Source organism: Botryllus schlosseri, unplaced genomic scaffold (genome assembly GCF_051294905.1).
Source record: "Botryllus schlosseri isolate E-star unplaced genomic scaffold, Bs_hap1 Bs30a, whole genome shotgun sequence".
NCBI lineage: Eukaryota > Metazoa > Chordata > Ascidiacea > Stolidobranchia > Styelidae > Botryllus > Botryllus schlosseri.
Genome location: NW_027648639.1, coordinates 24744 through 46105, shown reverse-complemented (window position 1 = coordinate 46105; position 21362 = coordinate 24744). Strand labels below are relative to the sequence as shown.

Sequence of the window (21362 nt, the reverse complement as noted above, 5' to 3'; positions counted from 1 at the left end):
ACGGACCTTTGACCGGCTCTGGAGGCCGAGCCGTTGGTCGGATCGGGATAATTCCTTTGCGGGGCGTCTTCAAACAGTGCGGGGAACGCGCCCGTGTGGTTTTTAGGTGAAAAAATTTTTTTCGGACTTTAACTTTTTCACGATCTCGGCCCCGTGTTATAGTATGGAGATTTCGGACTTAGAAAAAATCCGACGAGGTGAAAAATTTTTTTTCTTCGATTTCCAAATAAAGGCCACCGTCGGACTCGGGGGAGCCCGTAGACCGCCGCTAGCCACTTTTCCGGTCGCTGGGAGGCCGTACGAGAAAGAAAAATTTTCGCCCTCGCTTTGGCATCAGGAGTCCATTGCGACTATCCACGTAGCTCTACGGCGCACAGGAGCCGAGATACGAGTTTTTCGCGAATAGCTCGGCCCCTGTTGGGGCCAGACCGACGCGGGACCCCTCGTTGGAAGCGGCGCAGCGAGACGAATCCGGGAAAAAAAAAATTATCGAATTCGGACCACCCGGAGCCGAGATATCTCCGGTTAAAGGCCGCCAAAAACGGACCTTTGACCGGCTCTGGAGGCCGAGCCGTTGGTCGGATCGGGATAATTCCTTCGCAGGGCGTCTTCAAATAATGCGGGGAACGCGCCCGTGTGGTTTTTAGGGGAAAAAAAAATTTTTCGGACTTAGTCGTTTTTCGACACTCGCCCATGCTTTAACATAGGGCCCATACCGTAGCATGGGCGGGCGCGCCGGACTTGCTCGGATCGGTTCCAAACTTCGTGTGCGGGGTCTCTAGGCGGGCTTTTGGCCGGCAAAAAACTTGGACTTTTTCCGAGGAATTTTTCGGACTTGGTCGTTTTTCGGACCTCGCCCATACCTTAACATAGGGCCCATACCTTAACATGGGCGGGCGCGCCGGACTTGCTCGGATCGGTTCCAAACTTCGTGTGCGGGGTCTCTAGGCGGGCTTTTGGCCGGCAAAAAAAATCAACTTTCTCCGAGGAAAATTTCGGACTTAGTCGTTTTTCGACCTCGCCCATACCTTAACATAGGGCCCATACCTTAACATAGGCAAATCGCCTATACTTGGTCGGATCGGCTCCAAACTTCGTGTGGGGCCCCTCTAGGGATACTTTTGGCCGGCAAAAAACTTGGACTTTTTCCGAGGAATTTTTCGGACTTAGTCGTTTTTCGGACCTCGCCCATACCTTAACATAGGGCCCATACCGTAACATAGGCAAATCGCCTATACTTGGTCGGATCGGCTCCAAACTTCGTGTGGGGGGTCCCGTGGGAGGCCTTTGGGGAAAATTTTTTTTTTATTTTTTTTTTATTTTTTCGGAAAAAAAAAATTATTTTTCGGGAAAAAAAATTTTTTTGGTCGGCGAAAATTTTCCGGCCCCCCGGCCTTAGTTCGGCTCTGAAAAACGACTAAGTAGAAAAAAGTCACCAGGGTTTTCGGAAAAAGACTAATATAGGAAGGGGCGCGCGCCCGGCGCCTGACGGGAGGCCGGGCGCGAAACGTTGAATCTGCCGGCGAGAGGGGCTGTCGGCGCGGCGGAACTGATCCGTCGTCACCGGTTGGAGCGAAAGCATATGGGGGTGCGAAGCCAGCACTAATCACGGGTCGGCGAACCTCGAGTCGCGGGTTTAAACGTTGCGTGTCGCCAAGCGCTGCATAGAGCGAGCTTGCCCGGTATGCCGTAGACGGCGGGATATGGATGATAGTGACCCTACACCTGTCATACAGCCATGAGGCATATCGGAGAGCGGACTCAATAAATGTTGCGCGGACGCGATGCGTCGTCCTTCGGGCCTCGCGGCCCAGACCCTTCCTACGTAGCCAAGCGGCGTCCCGGAGGAGAGAATCCGGCGTCGAGAAACGGTCGTCAAATGCCTCGTCCCCACGTCTCGGACGCGTCGAACAGTCGTCAAATGCCTCGTCCCCGCGTCTAGGACGCGTAGTACGCCTTCGGGCGCCGTGCACGGTCGTCAAATGCCTCGTCCCCGCGTCTCGGACGCGTACAGCGGTCGACAAATGCCTCGTCCCCCACGCTGGGCCTCGCGGCCCTTGCCTCCAGCGCGAACGGACGTCGCGTCCCTGCGTTTCGGACGCCATCGCCGCCGAGAGCGAGCTTGCCCGATATGCCGTAGACGGCGGGAACAGGTCGGTCGTAGAACATCGCACCTCTCCTGGCCACGAGGCTTATCGGATAGCGGACTCACCAAGACGCGGCGTGGACGCGACGCTCCGCCCAGTCAGCGGGAAGGCCCGCTATACAAACACGACGTCCTCGGTCAGCCGCGGCGGCTCCGGGCGCTTATCCGTGCATCGCGTCGCGGCAGCGCAGCGCCCGAGCCCCGGCGGCAGGCCTCGCGTCCTTCTCGGATTCGGTTCCGTGCGGCGAGCAGATTCTATTAAGCGGTGAACGGCGGGTGTCCGCGTCCCACGAGACGACGGCGGGCGACCCGAGAACGGTCCTCGCGATCGAGAGAGCGAAAGAAAGCGACGGGCGCCGAGAACGGCGGCGCCGGCGCCGCGGAGCGCCTTGGTCCCGACGTCCGACCCCCGGCCCAGGGGCGGACGCTCGCAGTGCGCGAGAGATATCTGGTTGATCCTGCCAGTAGTGATATGCTTGTCTCAAAGATTAAGCCATGCAGGTGTAAGTACGAACTGAACGTAAAGTGAAACTGCGAACGGCTCATTAAATCAGTCTTGGTTTATTTGGTCCTTGCGAGAGCTAACGTGGATAACTGTGGCAATTCCAGAGCTAATACATGCGACCGAGCGCCGACTCCGGGAGGCGCGCTTTTATTGGTTCGAACCCGACCGGGCCTTCGCGGGCCCGTCTCTTTCGATGACTCTGGATAACCACGCGGATCGCACGCCTTCGCGGCGGCGACCTACCATTCAAGTGTCTGACCTATCAACTTTCGAAGGTAGGCTACGGGCTTACCTTTGTGATAACGGGTGACGGGGAATCAGGGTTCGATTCCGGAGAGGGAGCCTGAGAAACGGCTACCACATCCAAGGAAGGCAGCAGGCGCGCAAATTACCCATTCCCGACACGGGGAGGTAGTGACGAAAAATACCGATGCGGGACTCTAACGAGGCCCCGCAATCGGAATGAGTACATTCTAAAACTCTTGTCGAGTATCCATCGGAGGGCAAGTCTGGTGCCAGCAGCCGCGGTAATTCCAGCTCCGAAAGTGTATGCTAAAGTTGTTGCGGTTGAAAAGCTCGTAGTTGGATGAAGAGCGCGCGGCGCCGGTCCGTCCGTCGAAGGGCGTGCACCGGCGTCGAGAGTTCCGCCTGTCGGCGCTTCCCGGGTGTTCTTGATCGGGTGCACGGGGTGACCGACGAGTTTACTTTGAAAAAATTAGAGTGTTCAAAGCAGGTTTTTCGCCTGCATAGTGTTGCATGGAATAATGGAATAAGACCTCGGTCTCGTTTCGTTGGCGTTCGCGAGTGCGAGGTAATGATTGAGAGGGACAGCCGGGGGCGTCCGTACTCTGCCGTTAGAGGTGAAATTCTTGGATCGGCGGAAGACGAACTACTGCGAAAGCGTTCGCCAAGAATGTTTTCTTTAATCAAGAGCGAAAGTCAGAGGTTCGAAGACGATCAGATACCGTCCTAGTTCTGACTATAAACGATCCCAACTGGCGATCGGCGGGCGTTACGATGACGACCTCGCCGGCAGCTTCCGGGAAACCAAAGTCTTTGGGTTCCGGGGGAAGTATGGTTGCAAAGCTGAAACTTAAAGGAATTGACGGAAGGGCACCACCAGGAGTGGAGCCTGCGGCTTAATTTGACTCAACACGGGGAAACTCACCCGGCCCGGACACGGGAAGGATTGACAGATTGACAGCTCTTTCTTGATTCTGTGGGTGGTGGTGCATGGCCGTTCTTAGTTGGTGGAGCGATTTGTCTGGTTAATTCCGATAACGAACGAGACTCTGGCATGCTAAATAGTTACGCGACCCTCGGCGGTCGGCGTGAAACTTCTTAGAGGGACTAGTGGCGTTTTTAGCCACGCGAGATCGAGCAATAACAGGTCTGTGATGCCCTTAGATGTTCGGGGCCGCACGCGCGCTACATTGGGCGGATCAGCGAGTCCGCCCGGGCCGAAGGGTCCGGGTAACCCGTTGAACCCCGTCCGTGATTGGGATAGGGCCTTGCAATTGTTGCCCTCGAACGAGGAATTCCCAGTAAGCGCGAGTCATCAGCTCGCGTTGATTACGTCCCTGCCCTTTGTACACACCGCCCGTCGCTACTACCGATTGAAAGGTTTAGTGAGATCCTCGGATCTGCCCCGTCGCGGTTGGAGACGGCCGCGGCGGTACGCAGTGAAGGCGACCGAACTTGATCGTTTAGAGGAAGTAAAAGTCGTAACAAGGTTTCCGTAGGTGAACCTGCGGAAGGATCATTATCGTTGGTGGCGAGCCGCGGTGGTCGCCCCTCAATTCAAGTGTCTTCGATCTGGCGCCGGGTCCGCGAGGACTCGGCGTCGCGGTGCCTGCGGGCGCCGCTCGGTTAACGCGAACGAGACTGTAATTCGAGCAGGCGTTCGACGGCGGGCCGGGGAATCCGTCGTCGGGGCACGCTCTAAAGTGGCGTCGGCCTTGAGCTAGTCGGCGCGGAGGTGGCTGAGACCTCTGGGTCCGAGTCGCCGCGAACGAGACTGTGTTAAGCGGCGTCTGCCTTGAGCAAGTAGGCGTCGCGGGCGGCTGAGACCTCCGGGTCCGAGTCGCCGCGAGCGAGACGGGGGACCGAGACCGAACGCCTCTAGGTCCGAGTCCCTCGAACGAAAACGATGCGCGACGCGATGCGGTTGTCCTACGAGCAAAGAGAGTACGACTCTCGACGGTGGATCACTAGGCTCGCGAGTCGATGAAGGACGCAGCTAAGTGCGAGAAGTAATGTGAATTGCAGAACACATTGAACGTCGATATTCTGAACGCGAATTGCGGCGTCGGGCAAATCCCGGCGCCGCGTCTGCCTCAGCGTCGGCGAGTGACGATGCGCGTGGCGGCTTTGGGTTGGGCCGCCCGCGGAGAAGACAAGGCTGAAAGTTTGGGCGTCGGGCTGCGAAGCCCGTCGCCCCGAGGTAGACCGGCGCGCGCCTGCGTCGGGGCCGGACCCGGTCGTTCTGCGACTCGGCCGCCGTTGCGATCGCGCCTCCGCGCGCGGTACTGGCGGTCGAAGCGCCGTTCGGCTTTGCGAGGAGCGGCTCCCGGCGTCTAAGCGAGCCGGAGCCGGCCGAGGCGAGCGGCCGGCAGAGGTACGACTTCGACCTGAGTTCAGGCGAGGCTACCCGCTGAATTTAGGCATATTATTAAGCGGTGGAAAAGAAACCAACGGGGATTCCCCGAGTAACGGCGAGTGAAGCGGGATCTGTCCAGCGTCGAACCTGCGCGTTCTCGAAGCGCGCCGGAATGTGACGTAAGGAAGACCCAATGCGACGGCCGGCGTGCGCCGAAGTCCTTCTGATCGAGGCCTCTCCCCCGCGAGGGTGTCAGGCCCGCGAGGGCGCGCGCCGCCGCCGCTGAGGGTCTTCCCGGAGTCGGGTTGTTTGAGAATGCAGCCTGAAGCGGGTGGTAAACTCCATCTAAGACTGAATACGGTCGCGAGACCGATAGCGAACGAGTACCGTGAGGGAAAGTTGAAAAGCACTTTGAAGAGAGAGTTCAAAAGTACGTGAAACCGTCGAGAGGTAAACGGGAGGGCCCGTCCGGGCTCGGGGTCGCTTTCAGTCGGGCGCGCGGGCGCGTCCGGGCGAAGGGCGGAGGCGCGAGCCCTGTCCGCGTCCGGGCGCGCGTGACGCACCGGCGCACTAGCTCCCCGGGCGGGCCGCGACCGGCTCGCGGTCGGCCAGAAACGCGCTCGGAAGGTGGCCGTCGCCCTCGCGGGCGGCGGTGTCACAGCCGGGCGCGCGAAAAGCCGGCCGGGGGCCGAGGTGACGGCGCCGCGCGCGCCGCCTCTCCGGAGGCGGCGGGCGTTCGTGCGGCCGCGGCAGGCGTCGGGCGTCGGCGGTACCGTTCGCGGTGCCGGCGGCTCCCGCGTCGTCGGGGTCGGGCGTTCGCCTCGCGCGCGGGGTCTGCGGTCGTGTCGGCCACCTTCCCGACCCGTCTTGAAACACGGACCAAGAAGTCTAACGCGAGCGCGAGTTGACGGGCGGTACGAGACCCGAGAGCGAAAGTAAACTGTAGCGCGTCACGGACGCGCGAGGTCGGATCCGGCCCCTCGCGGGGCCGCGAGCACGACCGGCCGGCCGCCGCCGCCGGGGCGGCCGAGCGAGAGCGTTCCCGTTGGGACCCGAAAGATGGTGAACTATGCCTTGGAAGCTCGCGGCCTTCGAGCCGCGGGCGACCCGCTCTTAAGACAGCGTCAGGCGGGGAGTCTGACTTGGGCTTGTGGCAGCCGAGCGTTCATAGCGACGTTGCTTTTTGATCCTTCGATTTCGGCACTTCCTATCATTGCGAAGCAGAATTCGCCAAGCGTTGAATTGTTCACCCACAAATAGGGAACGTGAGCTGGGTTTAGACCGTCGTGAGACAGGTTAGTTTTGCCATACTGAGGAAGCGTTGTCGCGACAGTAATTCTGCTCAGTACGAGAGAAACAGCAGATTCAGACATTTGGTTCATGCGCACGGCTGACAAGCCGATGGCGCGAAGCTACCATCTGGGGGATTACGACTGAACGACTCTAAGTCGGAATCCCGCCTGAGTAGCGACGACGTCCCGGGTGCCTCGAGGCGAGCGAGGCGCGGCTAGGCGCCGCCTTTGCGGGCGGCGCCGACGGAGCCTTTGTCGGTTGACCCTTCGTCGGCCCGTAAGCTTGGGCTGGCCGAGACGACGGTAGCACTTTTCGCGTGGGCGAGGTGCCGCTTCATTCGCAGACGACCTAGTTTGAGATCGGGGTGTCGTACCCGCTAGAGCAGTTTCTCGCTGCGATGCGTTGAAAGACATCCCCGAGATCTATGATCAGCGCCCGGGCTCGCCTCTGGGCGGGCGCGGGCGCTTTTTTCTCGCTGTCTCCGCCGCCTCTGGCGGGGGCGTGGGAGGTGTGAGCTTTGGGCCGCGGCGTTGCGTGGGCGACGGCCGGAGCGCGGCGCGTCAGATTCGGCGCGTTGCGTGGGCCGTTGCCGGAGCGCGGTGCCGGCCTCGGAAAATCGACAGAGTCCGAACCGAGGCGAACCTCGGATGCCGCCCGGGCCCAAGGCAGAGAGCCTGGGCCGCGTGGAAAAACCACAGAGTCCGCGCCTCGGCGCCGGCCGGGGCGCGTTGCCAGGATCGAAGTCCCGGCCGTGCCGCAGAGCGGGCTGAAGTCCCCAGCCCTTGAAGCCCAAGGCAGAGTGCCTGGGCCGTGGAAAACGACAGAGTCCGCGCCTCGGCGCCGGCCGGGGTGCGTTGCCGGGATCGAAGTCCCGGCCGTGCCGCCGCAGAGTCGATCGGAGCGCCCGGCCCTCTGAGCCTATGCCGGAGTGCGCGCCGAGCCCGTGGAATAAGTTACTCCCGCCGTTTACCCGCCTGAGACTTGTACAAAACAGCGCGGTCCGCGCCTCGGCGCCGGCCGGGACGCGGCTCGGGAGACGGCTCGCCGGCCGTCCCGTGAGGCCTGCCGAGAGCGCCGACCCCCTGGCGCCGCCTCGGCGCCGACCGGGTGAGACGGCAGGCGGGCCCGCGTAGCTCACGGCGGCGAGCCGACCTTCTTGGGTGGCCGCGCCGGCTCTCCGGCCGAGCGAGACGGCAGGCGGGCCCGCGGATCGTGCCGCCGCCGGCCGAGCTCGGAGCCGCCTCGGTGAAAACGACAGAGTCCGTTGATTGCTTCGGGCGCGCGCCCTGCAGACCGCCGTCCGGCCAGGCGAGGCGCGGGCGGCGCCGGCTCCGAGATTCCGCCGGCCTCAGAGGAGGCCGAGGGCGGGCCGCGTTTTCCGCCGGATCGACGATCGGGGACATCGAGGGCACCGCGGGCGCGGGCCTCCGACGCCTTTGCGGCGTCGGCTGGCGGCGCCCTCGGTGTTCCTCCATCTTTTTTTTCGTTTTGGTCACGAAATCGAGGTAAAACGGTCGACCTTGTGTCTTTGACATCGGGTCGACCTTTTTGTCTCGATTCCGGAAAAGTCGAAATTCCAAAAGTATATTTTAGTGTTCCGAAACCTATACGAGCGCGTAGAGCGCGTCGAGACGATCTCAACGGTGGTTCGTTCGTCTCGATCGGACCACGGGGAGCGGAGTTATGGCCCGAAGACCGACCCCGATTTCGACCCCGGTCGGGCGCCCGACTCTGGCCGCGGCCGGCCGGGGCTGGCGCCTCGGCCAAAATCTCGAGAATCGCCGAAGCAATCAACGGACTTAGTCGTTTTTCGCACCTCGCCCATACTTTAACATGGGGCCTATACTCTAACATGGGGCCCATACCTTAGCATAGGCGGACCGACTATACTTGCTCGGATCGGTTCCAAACTTCGTGTGCGGGGTCTTATGGATGACTTTTGGCCGGCGAAAAAGTTCAACTTTTTCCGAGGAAAATTTCGGACTTAGTCGTTTTTCGCACCCCGCCTATGCTTTAACATAGGGCCCATACATTAACATGGGCGGATCGCCTATACTTGGTCGGATCGATTCCAAACTTCGTGTGCGGGGTCTTATGGATGACTTTTGGCCGGCGAAAAAGTTCAACTTTTTCCGAGGAAAATTTCGGACTTAGTCGTTTTTCGCACCTCGCCTATGCTATAACATAGGGCCCATGCATTAACATGGGCGGATCGCCTATACTCGGTCGGATCGATTCCAAACTTCGTGTGCGGGGTCTTATGGATGACTTTTGGCCGGCGAAAAAGTTCAACTTTTTCCGAGGAAAATTTCGGACTTAGTCGTTTTTCGCACCCCGCCTATGCTTTAACATAGGGCCCATACATTAACATGGGCGGATCGCCTATACTTGGTCGGATCGATTCCAAACTTCGTGTGCGGGGTCTTATGGATGACTTTTGGCCGGCGAAAAAGTTCAACTTTTTCCGAGGAAAATTTCGGACTTAGTCGTTTTTCGCACCCCGCCTATGCTTTAACATGGGGCCCATACATTAACATGGGCGGATCGCCTATACTTGGTCGGATCGATTCCAAACTTCGTGTGCGGGGTCTTATGGATGACTTTTGGCCGGCGAAAAAGTTCAACTTTTTCCGAGGAAAATTTCGGACTTAGTCGTTTTTCGCACCCCGCCTATGCTTTAACATAGGGCCCATACATTAACATGGGCGGATCGCCTATACTTGGTCGGATCGATTCCAAACTTCGTGTGCGGGGTCTTATGGATGACTTTTGGCCGGCGAAAAAGTTCAACTTTTTCCGAGGAAAATTTCGGACTTAGTCGTTTTTCGCACCCCGCCTATGCTTTAACATAGGGCCCATGCATTAACATGGGCGGATCGCCTATACTTGGTCGGATCGATTCCAAACTTCGTGTGCGGGGTCTTATGGATGACTTTTGGCCGGCGAAAAAGTTCAACTTTTTCCGAGGAAAATTTCGGACTTGGTCGTTTTTCGCACCCCGCCTATGCTTTAACATAGGACCCATACATTAACATGGGCGGATCGCCCATACTTGGTCGGATCGATTCCAAACTTCGTGTGCGGGGTCTTATGGATGACTTTTGGCCGGCGAAAAAGTTCAACTTTTTCCGAGGAAAATTTCGGACTTAGTCGTTTTTCGCACCCCGCCTATGCTATAACATAGGGCCCATACATTAACATGGGCGGATCGCCTATACTTGGTCGGATCGATTCCAAACTTCGTGTGCGGGGTCTTATGGATGACTTTTGGCCGGCGAAAAAGTTCAACTTTTTCCGAGGAAAATTTCGGACTTAGTCGTTTTTCGCACCTCGCCTATGCTATAACATAGGGCCCATACATTAACATGGGCGGATCGCCTATACTCGGTCGGATCGATTCCAAACTTCGTGTGCGGGGTCCTATGGATGACTTTTGGCCGGCGAAAAAGTTCAACTTTTTTCTAGGAAAATTTCGGACTTAGTCGTTTTTCGCACCTCGCCCATGCTTTAACATGGGGCCTTACGGTGAACCGTCCAGACTTGCTCCGATCGGTTCCAAAGTTCGTGTGCGGGGTCTCAGGGATGACTTTTGGCCGGCAAAAATTGGAACTTTTGCCGGAAAAAATTCCGGACTCATGATAGGCGCCAGCTCATGATGTCGCCAGTAGTTACGACTTGGTCGTTTTTCGACCTAGCCCACACAAAGTAACATAGACGGCCATTTCAGACTTGCTCATATCATCTCCAGAATCCTGTGTGGGCTCTCGTTGGTGACTTTTGGCCGGCAAAAAATTGGAACTTTAGCCGGAAAAAATTCCGGACTCATGATAGGCGCCACGTATTGAAGACGCAAATTTCGTGTCATGTTGAACCGTTGAACGCTACGGGAGCAGTAGAACGCGACCAGGGGGTTTCGAACAACGACCAACGCATTCCTCACGGCCGAATTCACCTACGATAGGGATTTCGGACCCGGTCGATTTTCATGATGGGCGCCAGTCATGATGGCGCCATCAGATTAAGCATAAGACCTGATCGATTTTCATGATCGGCGCCACTCATGATCGTCGCCACGAATTCAAGCATACGCCAATACTGTGACATTTCGACTTTATCCGGAAAAATTCCGGACTCCGTCACGCTTTCGTGATCGGCTCCAGGTATCGGAGGCGCCAAATTCCGGGTATCGAAGGCACCAAACGCATGTCAAGGGACTTTATTGGCGCCTTCATTTTGCGTTAAAACGTGTCCGGGATCTCATCATCCATGCCCGTCATCGTGAGGTTGTGGAGCCGGACATGAATTTCGCATTAAGTTTACGTGCGTCGCGTTCTCGACGTCGTGAAAGGGGCTTAGGCGTATCATGGTAGGCGCCACGCTCGTTCTCACGATTTTGGGGATCAAAATCAAGAGTCAAAGAACAAAACTCCGTTCATCCAGGTTTATTTGTCTTTAAAAACGACTTGATGAATCTCATTTTTGAACGCATTTGCTGAAAGTTTAAATAGCATTCCGATTTATATTCGTGAACTATCCTGCTCAGTAGAGGTCCACGATCGTAATAAAACGCATGCAAACGAGAGTCTTTGATCAATTTCTCCACTAGCTCGTTCGTCAACGTGGTCTTTGTCCCTCTCTGACGGTTGCATATCGAATTCGCTATTTCCTCGACGTCATTATCTGCGGGTTTGAATATGATTGGAAATGGAATTTTGGACAGTAATAGCAAATAGATTACCCTCATTTGTGACGATCCGTGTGTCCCGGTCCGTAGCGAATAAAGTTTCCGAATTAGCTCCGTTTGATTGCGTGTCATTTTCGGTGCGAAAAGTGCTATCGTCCTCTGTTTGCAGCTCTGGTTGAACTGTGGTCGGGGTTGGGGTCGGTCTGACGATCCGTGTGTCCCGGTCCGTAGCGAATAGAGTTTCCGAATTAGCTCCGTTTGATTGCGTATCATTTTCGGTGCGTAAAGTGATATCGTCCTTTGTTGGCAGCTCAGGTTGAACTGTGGTCGGGGTTGGGTTCGGTGATTCAAATGATCCTTAATCAACAGTTGCGGTCAGATATATGACGTTATAATTTTATAGGGCTTTACATACCTTCATTTGGGGGAGCTTTTGACGCGGCCAACTCCGCATATAAGTCATCGTGTGTACTGTTCACGGCTTTGCGGAGCATTTCTCTGCATAGAATCGCCCCGGCAGCCGCCCTCTTGGTCCTGCCTATCCCGTCATAGTGTCGACTCGCGACCTCCGTGCTGTGCGACGATGACATCGCAACATGATATTGTCCAATGTCGTCAAGCGAACTCGCCATCGTGGCGACTATTTTACGGAGGTGCTGGTACGTTAGGCTGACTTCGTGGGTACTGAGGTATTCCACGACACAAACCGATAAATTTTGGAACGGCTTGCCGTTCGAGTTTCGCAACGCGACTTCTTCCCGTGACAAATCCAAGTTTGGATTGGTTTGCTTGCAAATCTGAAATCGAAAAGAGGTTTTAGACCGCTCCATTACACGTTCATATCTTCGTAACACCTACCTGTTTGAATCGGTCATAGTCTTTTTGAGTCATAACCAACAAACCCTGACTCGACAGGCACTTGTTGTGGTTGACCTGTATGACTAACATTTCGGGATCGTTCACGGAACGGACGGCGTGGCTAAGCTCGTATCCGGTCACTCTACGAAAATATGACAGTCTCGTGCCACTTGCAAGTCCGACCTGGATGATTGTCGCGGCCAAGCAATCCCGCACGTTTTCGTCTGTTAACGGTTGATGGAGGTCTCTTTTAAACGTTTCGCTTTTGATCATTCTAAAAAAAAACACGCATATTAAACTTAAAACTTTACGATATTTTAACCTTAGCACGAACCTTTTGATATTCGGCCAATTTTTATTGATGACGTCCATGTCGAGAGACAAACGTTTCTCGTGCTGCCGCTTTCTTCTTTTATTGGTCGCTCTAGAGTACGTCGCGATGATTTGTAGGGCTCTCAGTTGGTTGTCCGGTGAAACCACTTTTTCCAACAATGCCGGATGCTGCATACGCGCAAATTCAAGAAATCCCTTTAGCGACGCCAGGGTGTTGAAAATAGTGCTCGCGGACAGTCTCCCGTCGGCGTTAGAAATGTACGTGACTAATTGTTCCGGCTCGTCAACCACAAACTTCTTGAAAACTGATTTTAGTTTGCTGACGACCATTTTGGTGTTGACTTCGTCGAGCGCTTGCACTTGGCGATGCCTTTCGTACAGGGAGAGGAGCTGTAATAAACGGATCTGCATTATTTCGGTAAAAAAGTGACACATTACCTTCAGAGTTACTCACGCTTGAAAAGTCGGACTCGAAGGTCAACTTTTTAAAGTTTTCCTGGTAGGTCTCGCAACCTATCCCGAAGCCGTCGCGTATTTTATCGGAATGGATAATCCTCCAGTGTGTTGCTTTATAGGCCGTGGCAACTGGTCTAGAACAGAGTCCACACCAAGACCGTGGGCGACATTCCTTGATGTATTGCTTGGGCTCGCGCAAGTAGCGAGCGGACCTGCGACATGTAATATTTTTTGGCTTCTAGTTGTTATAAATAAGCCAACGACAATCTTACTCTTTAATTCTCTCGACTGACCACTTATGAACGTTCCTCAGATGCCGCGTTCTATGACCTTTGGTGGGTATATGGCAGACTTGACATCGGTCGAGTCTTATTCTTTTAGTGGGTCGAATTGTAACAGGATCGCTGGAATAAACAATAAAACTCCGATATTCGCGGCTCTCTAGCGCTCCCTACGTGACCCCGCATCATCTAGTCACACATTGACGTGACCAGCGCGCGCTTAGGAGCCGGGAGGTGCGTCGTTTGTCATTCTGAGCCGTCCCAGAGAAGAGAAAATGGCAGAAAACCCCCAGAAATCCGATTATCGCCGCTCTCTAGCGCCCCTTACGTGACCCCACCCCATCGAGCCGCACATCGACGTCACCAGCGCGCGCTTAGGAGCCGGGAAGTGCGTCGTTTGTCATTATTAGCCGTCCCAGAGAAGAGATAATGGCCGGAAACCCTACCGGAAATCCGATATTCGCCGCTCTCTAGCGCCCCCACACGTGACCCCACCCCATCGAGCCGCGCATCGACGTCATCAGCGCGCGCTTAGGAGCCGGGAGGTGCGTCGTTTGTCATTCTGGGCCGTCCCAGAAAAGAGATATTTGCCGAAAACCGGTCCAGGCATTCCTTATGGGATTTCCGCCGACTGTGACGTCACGGCTAATCAAAGGCCACTTTGGAGGCCGCAAGCGGTCCTCCCCCAGGTCGGACATCATCGAGCTGCACATCGACGTGACCATCGCGCGATTTCCAACACTTCGGTGGCTCGTTCGTCGTGCTGGGCTCACCCAGAGTTGAGATATGGCACGAAAACTGGCCCATGCATTCCTTATGGAAGCTGGACTTCCGCAAAATCTCGCCATGTTAAAGTATAGGGAATTTTTCGAGACGTGTAGTCCAATAACTCAACTCGTGTATGTAGCACATAGTTAAACGATCCCGCGTTCGAATTGGCGCAAAGGGAAGAATACAATACAATGAGAATTTTCCGATTCGGAGTTACCGGGGCTGAGATAGCGACGAGTTATGGATACGAGTTACGGCCCGAAATCCAACTATTTTGGACTCGGTAAAAGCTACTTCGCCGAATCCTGCCACGCTAAAGTATAGGGATTTCGGAATTAGAAGAATTTTTCACTCACCCGGTGACTTTAGATTCCATTATATGCTCTTGATGCACGGTAATCCTCTAAAAACGTCCTTCCAACGCGACAGTTCACTAGCATATGAGCGCGCGGCGAGAATTTTCTGGAAAAATATATTCCCGGGTCATTATTACGTCATAGAGGGCCCGAAATTTTTTTTCTCGAAAATCGGTCTGGGGCCCGCCGAAACACGTTTTTTGACGATTTTTATGCATTTTGGGCGGTTGTTGACACTGTTTAAGGTCCTAAATCACGCTCTGGTTGTCTTGTGCCAAGTCTACAAGACGCCTAAACCAGTTTTACACGTAACCGGCACGCACAACTACCAATATAGACGATGCAGTACCCGCCGAAACACGGTTTTTGACGATTTTTATGCATTTTGGGCGGTTGTTGACACTGTATAAGGTCCTAAATCACGCTCTGGTTGTCTTGTGCCAAGTCTACAAGACGCCTAAACCAGTTTTACACGTAACCGGCACGCACAACTACCAATATAGACGATGCAGTACCCGCCGAAACACGTTTTTTGACGATTTTTATGCATTTTGGGCGGTTGTTGACACTGTATAAGGTCCTAAATCACGCTCTGGTTGTCTTGTGCCAAGTCTACAAGACGCCTAAACCAGTTTTACACGTAACCGGCACGCACAACTACCAATATAGACGAAGCAGTACCCGCCGAAACACGGTTTTTGACGATTTTTATGCATTTTGGGCGGTTGTTGACACTGTATAAGGTCCTAAATCACGCTCTGGTTGTCTTGTGCCAAGTCTACAAGACGCCTAAACCAGTTTTACACGTAACCGGCACGCACAACTACCAATATAGACGATGCAGTACCCGCCGAAACACGTTTTTTGACGATTTTTATGCATTTTGGGCGGTTGTTGACACTGTTTAAGGTCCTAAATCACGCTCTGGTTGTCTTGTGCCAAGTCTACAAGACGCCTAAACCCGTTTTACACGTAACCGACACGCACAACTACCAATATAGACGATGCAGTACCCGCCGAAACACGGTTTTGGACTCGGTTAAAGCTATTTCGCCGAATCGCGCCACGCTAAAGCATGTGGATTTGACAACTACAAGAAATTTTCACTCACCCGGTGACTTGAGATTCCAATAAATGTTCTTGATGCACGGTAATCCACTCCGAACGTCCTTCTAACGCGACAGTTCACTAGCATATGAGCGCGCGGCGAGAATTTTCTGGAAAAATATATTCCCGGGTCATTATTACGTCATAGAGGGCCCGAAATTTTTTTTCTCGAAAATCGGTCTGGGGCCCGCCGAAACACGTTTTTTGACGATTTTTATGCATTTTGGGCGGTTGTTGACACTGTTTAAGGTCCTAAATCACGCTCTGGTTGTCTTGTGCCAAGTCTACAAGACGCCTAAACCAGTTTTACACGTAACCGGCACGCACAACTACCAATATAGACGATGCAGTACCCGCCGAAACACGTTTTTTGACGATTTTTATGCATTTTGGGCGGTTGTTGACACTGTATAAGGTCCTAAATCACGCTCTGGTTGTCTTGTGCCAAGTCTACAAGACGCCTAAACCAGTTTTACACGTAACCGGCACGCACAACTACCAATATAGACGATGCAGTACCCGCCGAAACACGATTTTTCACGATTTTTTTCAATTTTTTTGGGTTTTTGACCGACTATTGCGGAGCAGTCACACTGTTTCAGGGCCTCAATCTCGCTGTGGTTGTCGTGTGCTCGGAGTACAACAGGGAGAGACCTCTTTTACGGGTCTCCGACACGGACCAGGAGCGATATCGACGGAGCAGTACCCGCCGAAACACTGTTTTTTACGATTTTTTGAATTTTGCGCGACAATTACGGGGCCGTGACACTGTTTAAGGTCCTAAATCTCGCTGTGGTTGTCTGGTGCAGGGCCTACAACAGGGAGAGACCTCTTTAACTGGTCTCCGACGCGGACCAGTAGCGATATCGACAAAGCAGTACCCGCCGAAACAAGAGTTTGGACCTAATCGATTTTTGAGAAAATTTTGGAAAATTTTTTTTTCTCCGATTCCGATTTCCCGCACACCGACGGACTCGTGGGAGCCCGTAGAAGGCGAATACACTGTTTTGCGGGCGCTGGGAGGCCGTACGAAAAAGTAAAAATTTCACCCTCGTTCTGGCATCACGAGTCCATTGCGACTATGCACGTAGCTCTAGGACGCACAGGAGCCGAGATACGAGTTTTTCGCGAATAACTCGGCCCCTGTTGGGGCCAGACCCACGCGGGACCCCTCGTTGGAAGCGGCGCAGCGAGACGAATCCGGGAAAAAAAAAATTATCGAATTCGGACCACCCGGAGCCGAGATATCTCCGGTTAAAGGCCGCCCAAAACGGACCTTTGACCGGCTCTGGAGGCCGAGCCGTTGGTCGGATCGGGATAATTCCTTTGCGGGGCGTCTTCAAACAGTGCGGGGAACGCGCCCGTGTGGTTTTTAGGTGAAAAAATTTTTTTCGGACTTTAACTTTTTCACGATCTCGGCCCCGTGTTATAGTATGGAGATTTCGGACTTAGAAAAAATCCGACGAGGTGAAAAATTTTTTTTCTTCGATTTCCAAATAAAGGCCACCGTCGGACTCGGGGGAGCCCGTAGACCGCCGCTAGCCACTTTTCCGGTCGCTGGGAGGCCGTACGAGAAAGAAAAATTTTCGCCCTCGCTTTGGCATCAGGAGTCCATTGCGACTATCCACGTAGCTCTACGGCGCACAGGAGCCGAGATACGAGTTTTTCGCGAATAGCTCGGCCCCTGTTGGGGCCAGACCGACGCGGGACCCCTCGTTGGAAGCGGCGCAGCGAGACGAATCCGGGAAAAAAAAAATTATCGAATTCGGACCACCCGGAGCCGAGATATCTCCGGTTAAAGGCCGCCAAAAACGGACCTTTGACCGGCTCTGGAGGCCGAGCCGTTGGTCGGATCGGGATAATTCCTTCGCAGGGCGTCTTCAAATAATGCGGGGAACGCGCCCGTGTGGTTTTTAGGGGAAAAAAAAATTTTTCGGACTTAGTCGTTTTTCGACACTCGCCCATGCTTTAACATAGGGCCCATACCGTAGCATGGGCGGGCGCGCCGGACTTGCTCGGATCGGTTCCAAACTTCGTGTGCGGGGTCTCTAGGCGGGCTTTTGGCCGGCAAAAAACTTGGACTTTTTCCGAGGAATTTTTCGGACTTGGTCGTTTTTCGGACCTCGCCCATACCTTAACATAGGGCCCATACCTTAACATGGGCGGGCGCGCCGGACTTGCTCGGATCGGTTCCAAACTTCGTGTGCGGGGTCTCTAGGCGGGCTTTTGGCCGGCAAAAAAAATCAACTTTCTCCGAGGAAAATTTCGGACTTAGTCGTTTTTCGACCTCGCCCATACCTTAACATAGGGCCCATACCTTAACATAGGCAAATCGCCTATACTTGGTCGGATCGGCTCCAAACTTCGTGTGGGGCCCCTCTAGGGATACTTTTGGCCGGCAAAAAACTTGGACTTTTTCCGAGGAATTTTTCGGACTTAGTCGTTTTTCGGACCTCGCCCATACCTTAACATAGGGCCCATACCGTAACATAGGCAAATCGCCTATACTTGGTCGGATCGGCTCCAAACTTCGTGTGGGGGGTCCCGTGGGAGGCCTTTGGGGAAAATTTTTTTTTTATTTTTTTTTTATTTTTTCGGAAAAAAAAAATTATTTTTCGGGAAAAAAAATTTTTTTGGTCGGCGAAAATTTTCCGGCCCCCCGGCCTTAGTTCGGCTCTGAAAAACGACTAAGTAGAAAAAAGTCACCAGGGTTTTCGGAAAAAGACTAATATAGGAAGGGGCGCGCGCCCGGCGCCTGACGGGAGGCCGGGCGCGAAACGTTGAATCTGCCGGCGAGAGGGGCTGTCGGCGCGGCGGAACTGATCCGTCGTCACCGGTTGGAGCGAAAGCATATGGGGGTGCGAAGCCAGCACTAATCACGGGTCGGCGAACCTCGAGTCGCGGGTTTAAACGTTGCGTGTCGCCAAGCGCTGCATAGAGCGAGCTTGCCCGGTATGCCGTAGACGGCGGGATATGGATGATAGTGACCCTACACCTGTCATACAGCCATGAGGCATATCGGAGAGCGGACTCAATAAATGTTGCGCGGACGCGATGCGTCGTCCTTCGGGCCTCGCGGCCCAGACCCTTCCTACGTAGCCAAGCGGCGTCCCGGAGGAGAGAATCCGGCGTCGAGAAACGGTCGTCAAATGCCTCGTCCCCACGTCTCGGACGCGTCGAACAGTCGTCAAATGCCTCGTCCCCGCGTCTAGGACGCGTAGTACGCCTTCGGGCGCCGTGCACGGTCGTCAAATGCCTCGTCCCCGCGTCTCGGACGCGTACAGCGGTCGACAAATGCCTCGTCCCCCACGCTGGGCCTCGCGGCCCTTGCCTCCAGCGCGAACGGACGTCGCGTCCCTGCGTTTCGGACGCCATCGCCGCCGAGAGCGAGCTTGCCCGATATGCCGTAGACGGCGGGAACAGGTCGGTCGTAGAACATCGCACCTCTCCTGGCCACGAGGCTTATCGGATAGCGGACTCACCAAGACGCGGCGTGGACGCGACGCTCCGCCCAGTCAGCGGGAAGGCCCGCTATACAAACACGACGTCCTCGGTCAGCCGCGGCGGCTCCGGGCGCTTATCCGTGCATCGCGTCGCGGCAGCGCAGCGCCCGAGCCCCGGCGGCAGGCCTCGCGTCCTTCTCGGATTCGGTTCCGTGCGGCGAGCAGATTCTATTAAGCGGTGAACGGCGGGTGTCCGCGTCCCACGAGACGACGGCGGGCGACCCGAGAACGGTCCTCGCGATCGAGAGAGCGAAAGAAAGCGACGGGCGCCGAGAACGGCGGCGCCGGCGCCGCGGAGCGCCTTGGTCCCGACGTCCGACCCCCGGCCCAGGGGCGGACGCTCGCAGTGCGCGAGAGATATCTGGTTGATCCTGCCAGTAGTGATATGCTTGTCTCAAAGATTAAGCCATGCAGGTGTAAGTACGAACTGAACGTAAAGTGAAACTGCGAACGGCTCATTAAATCAGTCTTGGTTTATTTGGTCCTTGCGAGAGCTAACGTGGATAACTGTGGCAATTCCAGAGCTAATACATGCGACCGAGCGCCGACTCCGGGAGGCGCGCTTTTATTGGTTCGAACCCGACCGGGCCTTCGCGGGCCCGTCTCTTTCGATGACTCTGGATAACCACGCGGATCGCACGCCTTCGCGGCGGCGACCTACCATTCAAGTGTCTGACCTATCAACTTTCGAAGGTAGGCTACGGGCTTACCTTTGTGATAACGGGTGACGGGGAATCAGGGTTCGATTCCGGAGAGGGAGCCTGAGAAACGGCTACCACATCCAAGGAAGGCAGCAGGCGCGCAAATTACCCATTCCCGACACGGGGAGGTAGTGACGAAAAATACCGATGCGGGACTCTAACGAGGCCCCGCAATCGGAATGAGTACATTCTAAAACTCTTGTCGAGTATCCATCGGAGGGCAAGTCTGGTGCCAGCAGCCGCGGTAATTCCAGCTCCGAAAGTGTATGCTAAAGTTGTTGCGGTTGAAAAGCTCGTAGTTGGATGAAGAGCGCGCGGCGCCGGTCCGTCCGTCGAAGGGCGTGCACCGGCGTCGAGAGTTCCGCCTGTCGGCGCTTCCCGGGTGTTCTTGATCGGGTGCACGGGGTGACCGACGAGTTTACTTTGAAAAAATTAGAGTGTTCAAAGCAGGTTTTTCGCCTGCATAGTGTTGCATGGAATAATGGAATAAGACCTCGGTCTCGTTTCGTTGGCGTTCGCGAGTGCGAGGTAATGATTGAGAGGGACAGCCGGGGGCGTCCGTACTCTGCCGTTAGAGGTGAAATTCTTGGATCGGCGGAAGACGAACTACTGCGAAAGCGTTCGCCAAGAATGTTTTCTTTAATCAAGAGCGAAAGTCAGAGGTTCGAAGACGATCAGATACCGTCCTAGTTCTGACTATAAACGATGCCAACTGGCGATCGGCGGGCGTTACGATGACGACCTCGCCGGCAGCTTCCGGGAAACCAAAGTCTTTGGGTTCCGGGGGAAGTATGGTTGCAAAGCTGAAACTTAAAGGAATTGACGGAAGGGCACCACCAGGAGTGGAGCCTGCGGCTTAATTTGACTCAACACGGGGAAACTCACCCGGCCCGGACACGGGAAGGATTGACAGATTGACAGCTCTTTCTTGATTCTGTGGGTGGTGGTGCATGGCCGTTCTTAGTTGGTGGAGCGATTTGTCTGGTTAATTCCGATAACGAACGAGACTCTGGCATGCTAAATAGTTACGCGACCCTCGGCGGTCGGCGTGAAACTTCTTAGAGGGACTAGTGGCGTTTTTAGCCACGCGAGATCGAGCAATAACAGGTCTGTGATGCCCTTAGATGTTCGGGGCCGCACGCGCGCTACATTGGGCGGATCAGCGAGTCCGCCCGGGCCGAAGGGTCCGGGTAACCCGTTGAACCCCGTCCGTGATTGGGATAGGGCCTTGCAATTGTTGCCCTCGAACGAGGAATTCCCAGTAAGCGCGAGTCATCAGCTCGCGTTGATTACGTCCCTGCCCTTTGTACACACCGCCCGTCGCTACTACCGATTGAAAGGTTTAGTGAGATCCTCGGATCTGCCCCGTCGCGGTTGGAGACGGCCGCGGCGGTACGCAGTGAAGGCGACCGAACTTGATCGTTTAGAGGAAGTAAAAGTCGTAACAAGGTTTCCGTAGGTGAACCTGCGGAAGGATCATTATCGTTGGTGGCGAGCCGCGGTGGTCGCCCCTCAATTCAAGTGTCTTCGATCTGGCGCCGGGTCCGCGAGGACTCGGCGTCGCGGTGCCTGCGGGCGCCGCTCGGTTAACGCGAACGAGACTGTAATTCGAGCAGGCGTTCGACGGCGGGCCGGGGAATCCGTCGTCGGGGCACGCTCTAAAGTGGCGTCGGCCTTGAGCTAGTCGGCGCGGAGGTGGCTGAGACCTCTGGGTCCGAGTCGCCGCGAACGAGACTGTGTTAAGCGGCGTCTGCCTTGAGCAAGTAGGC

The 21362-nt window shown here is 55.2% G+C and overlaps 1 protein-coding gene, 3 non-coding genes and 1 pseudogene across 4 annotated transcripts; 4 read left to right on the top strand and 1 right to left on the bottom strand.

The window, feature by feature from the left end:
• Positions 1-2591: 2591 nt before the first annotated feature.
• Positions 2592-4416, top strand: LOC145460004 (small subunit ribosomal RNA). Its single transcript, XR_013921667.1, has one exon. It is a non-coding gene; the product is annotated as a small subunit ribosomal RNA (ribosomal RNA).
• Positions 4417-4842: 426 nt separating this feature from the next.
• On the top strand, positions 4843-4996 carry LOC145460012 (5.8S ribosomal RNA). The gene has a single exon (XR_013921674.1). It is a non-coding gene; the product is annotated as a 5.8S ribosomal RNA (ribosomal RNA).
• A 281-nt stretch (positions 4997-5277) lies between these two features.
• LOC145460016 (large subunit ribosomal RNA) lies at positions 5278-6976 on the top strand (annotated as a pseudogene).
• A 3994-nt stretch (positions 6977-10970) lies between these two features.
• LOC145459985 (uncharacterized) lies at positions 10971-14380 on the bottom strand. The gene is made up of 8 exons (XM_080338428.1): positions 14283-14380; positions 13147-13278; positions 12873-13086; positions 12420-12808; positions 12086-12359; positions 11643-12024; positions 11282-11584; positions 10971-11223 (listed from the first exon to the last, which is right to left on the bottom strand). The coding sequence occupies exons 1-8, from the start codon at positions 14300-14302 to the stop codon at positions 10976-10978; spliced, it is 1962 nt and encodes a 653-aa protein (XP_080194554.1). The 5' UTR covers positions 14303-14380; the 3' UTR covers positions 10971-10975.
• A 4870-nt stretch (positions 14381-19250) lies between these two features.
• On the top strand, positions 19251-21075 carry LOC145459998 (small subunit ribosomal RNA). Its single transcript, XR_013921661.1, has one exon. It is a non-coding gene; the product is annotated as a small subunit ribosomal RNA (ribosomal RNA).
• The last annotated feature ends 287 nt before the right edge of the window (positions 21076-21362 follow it).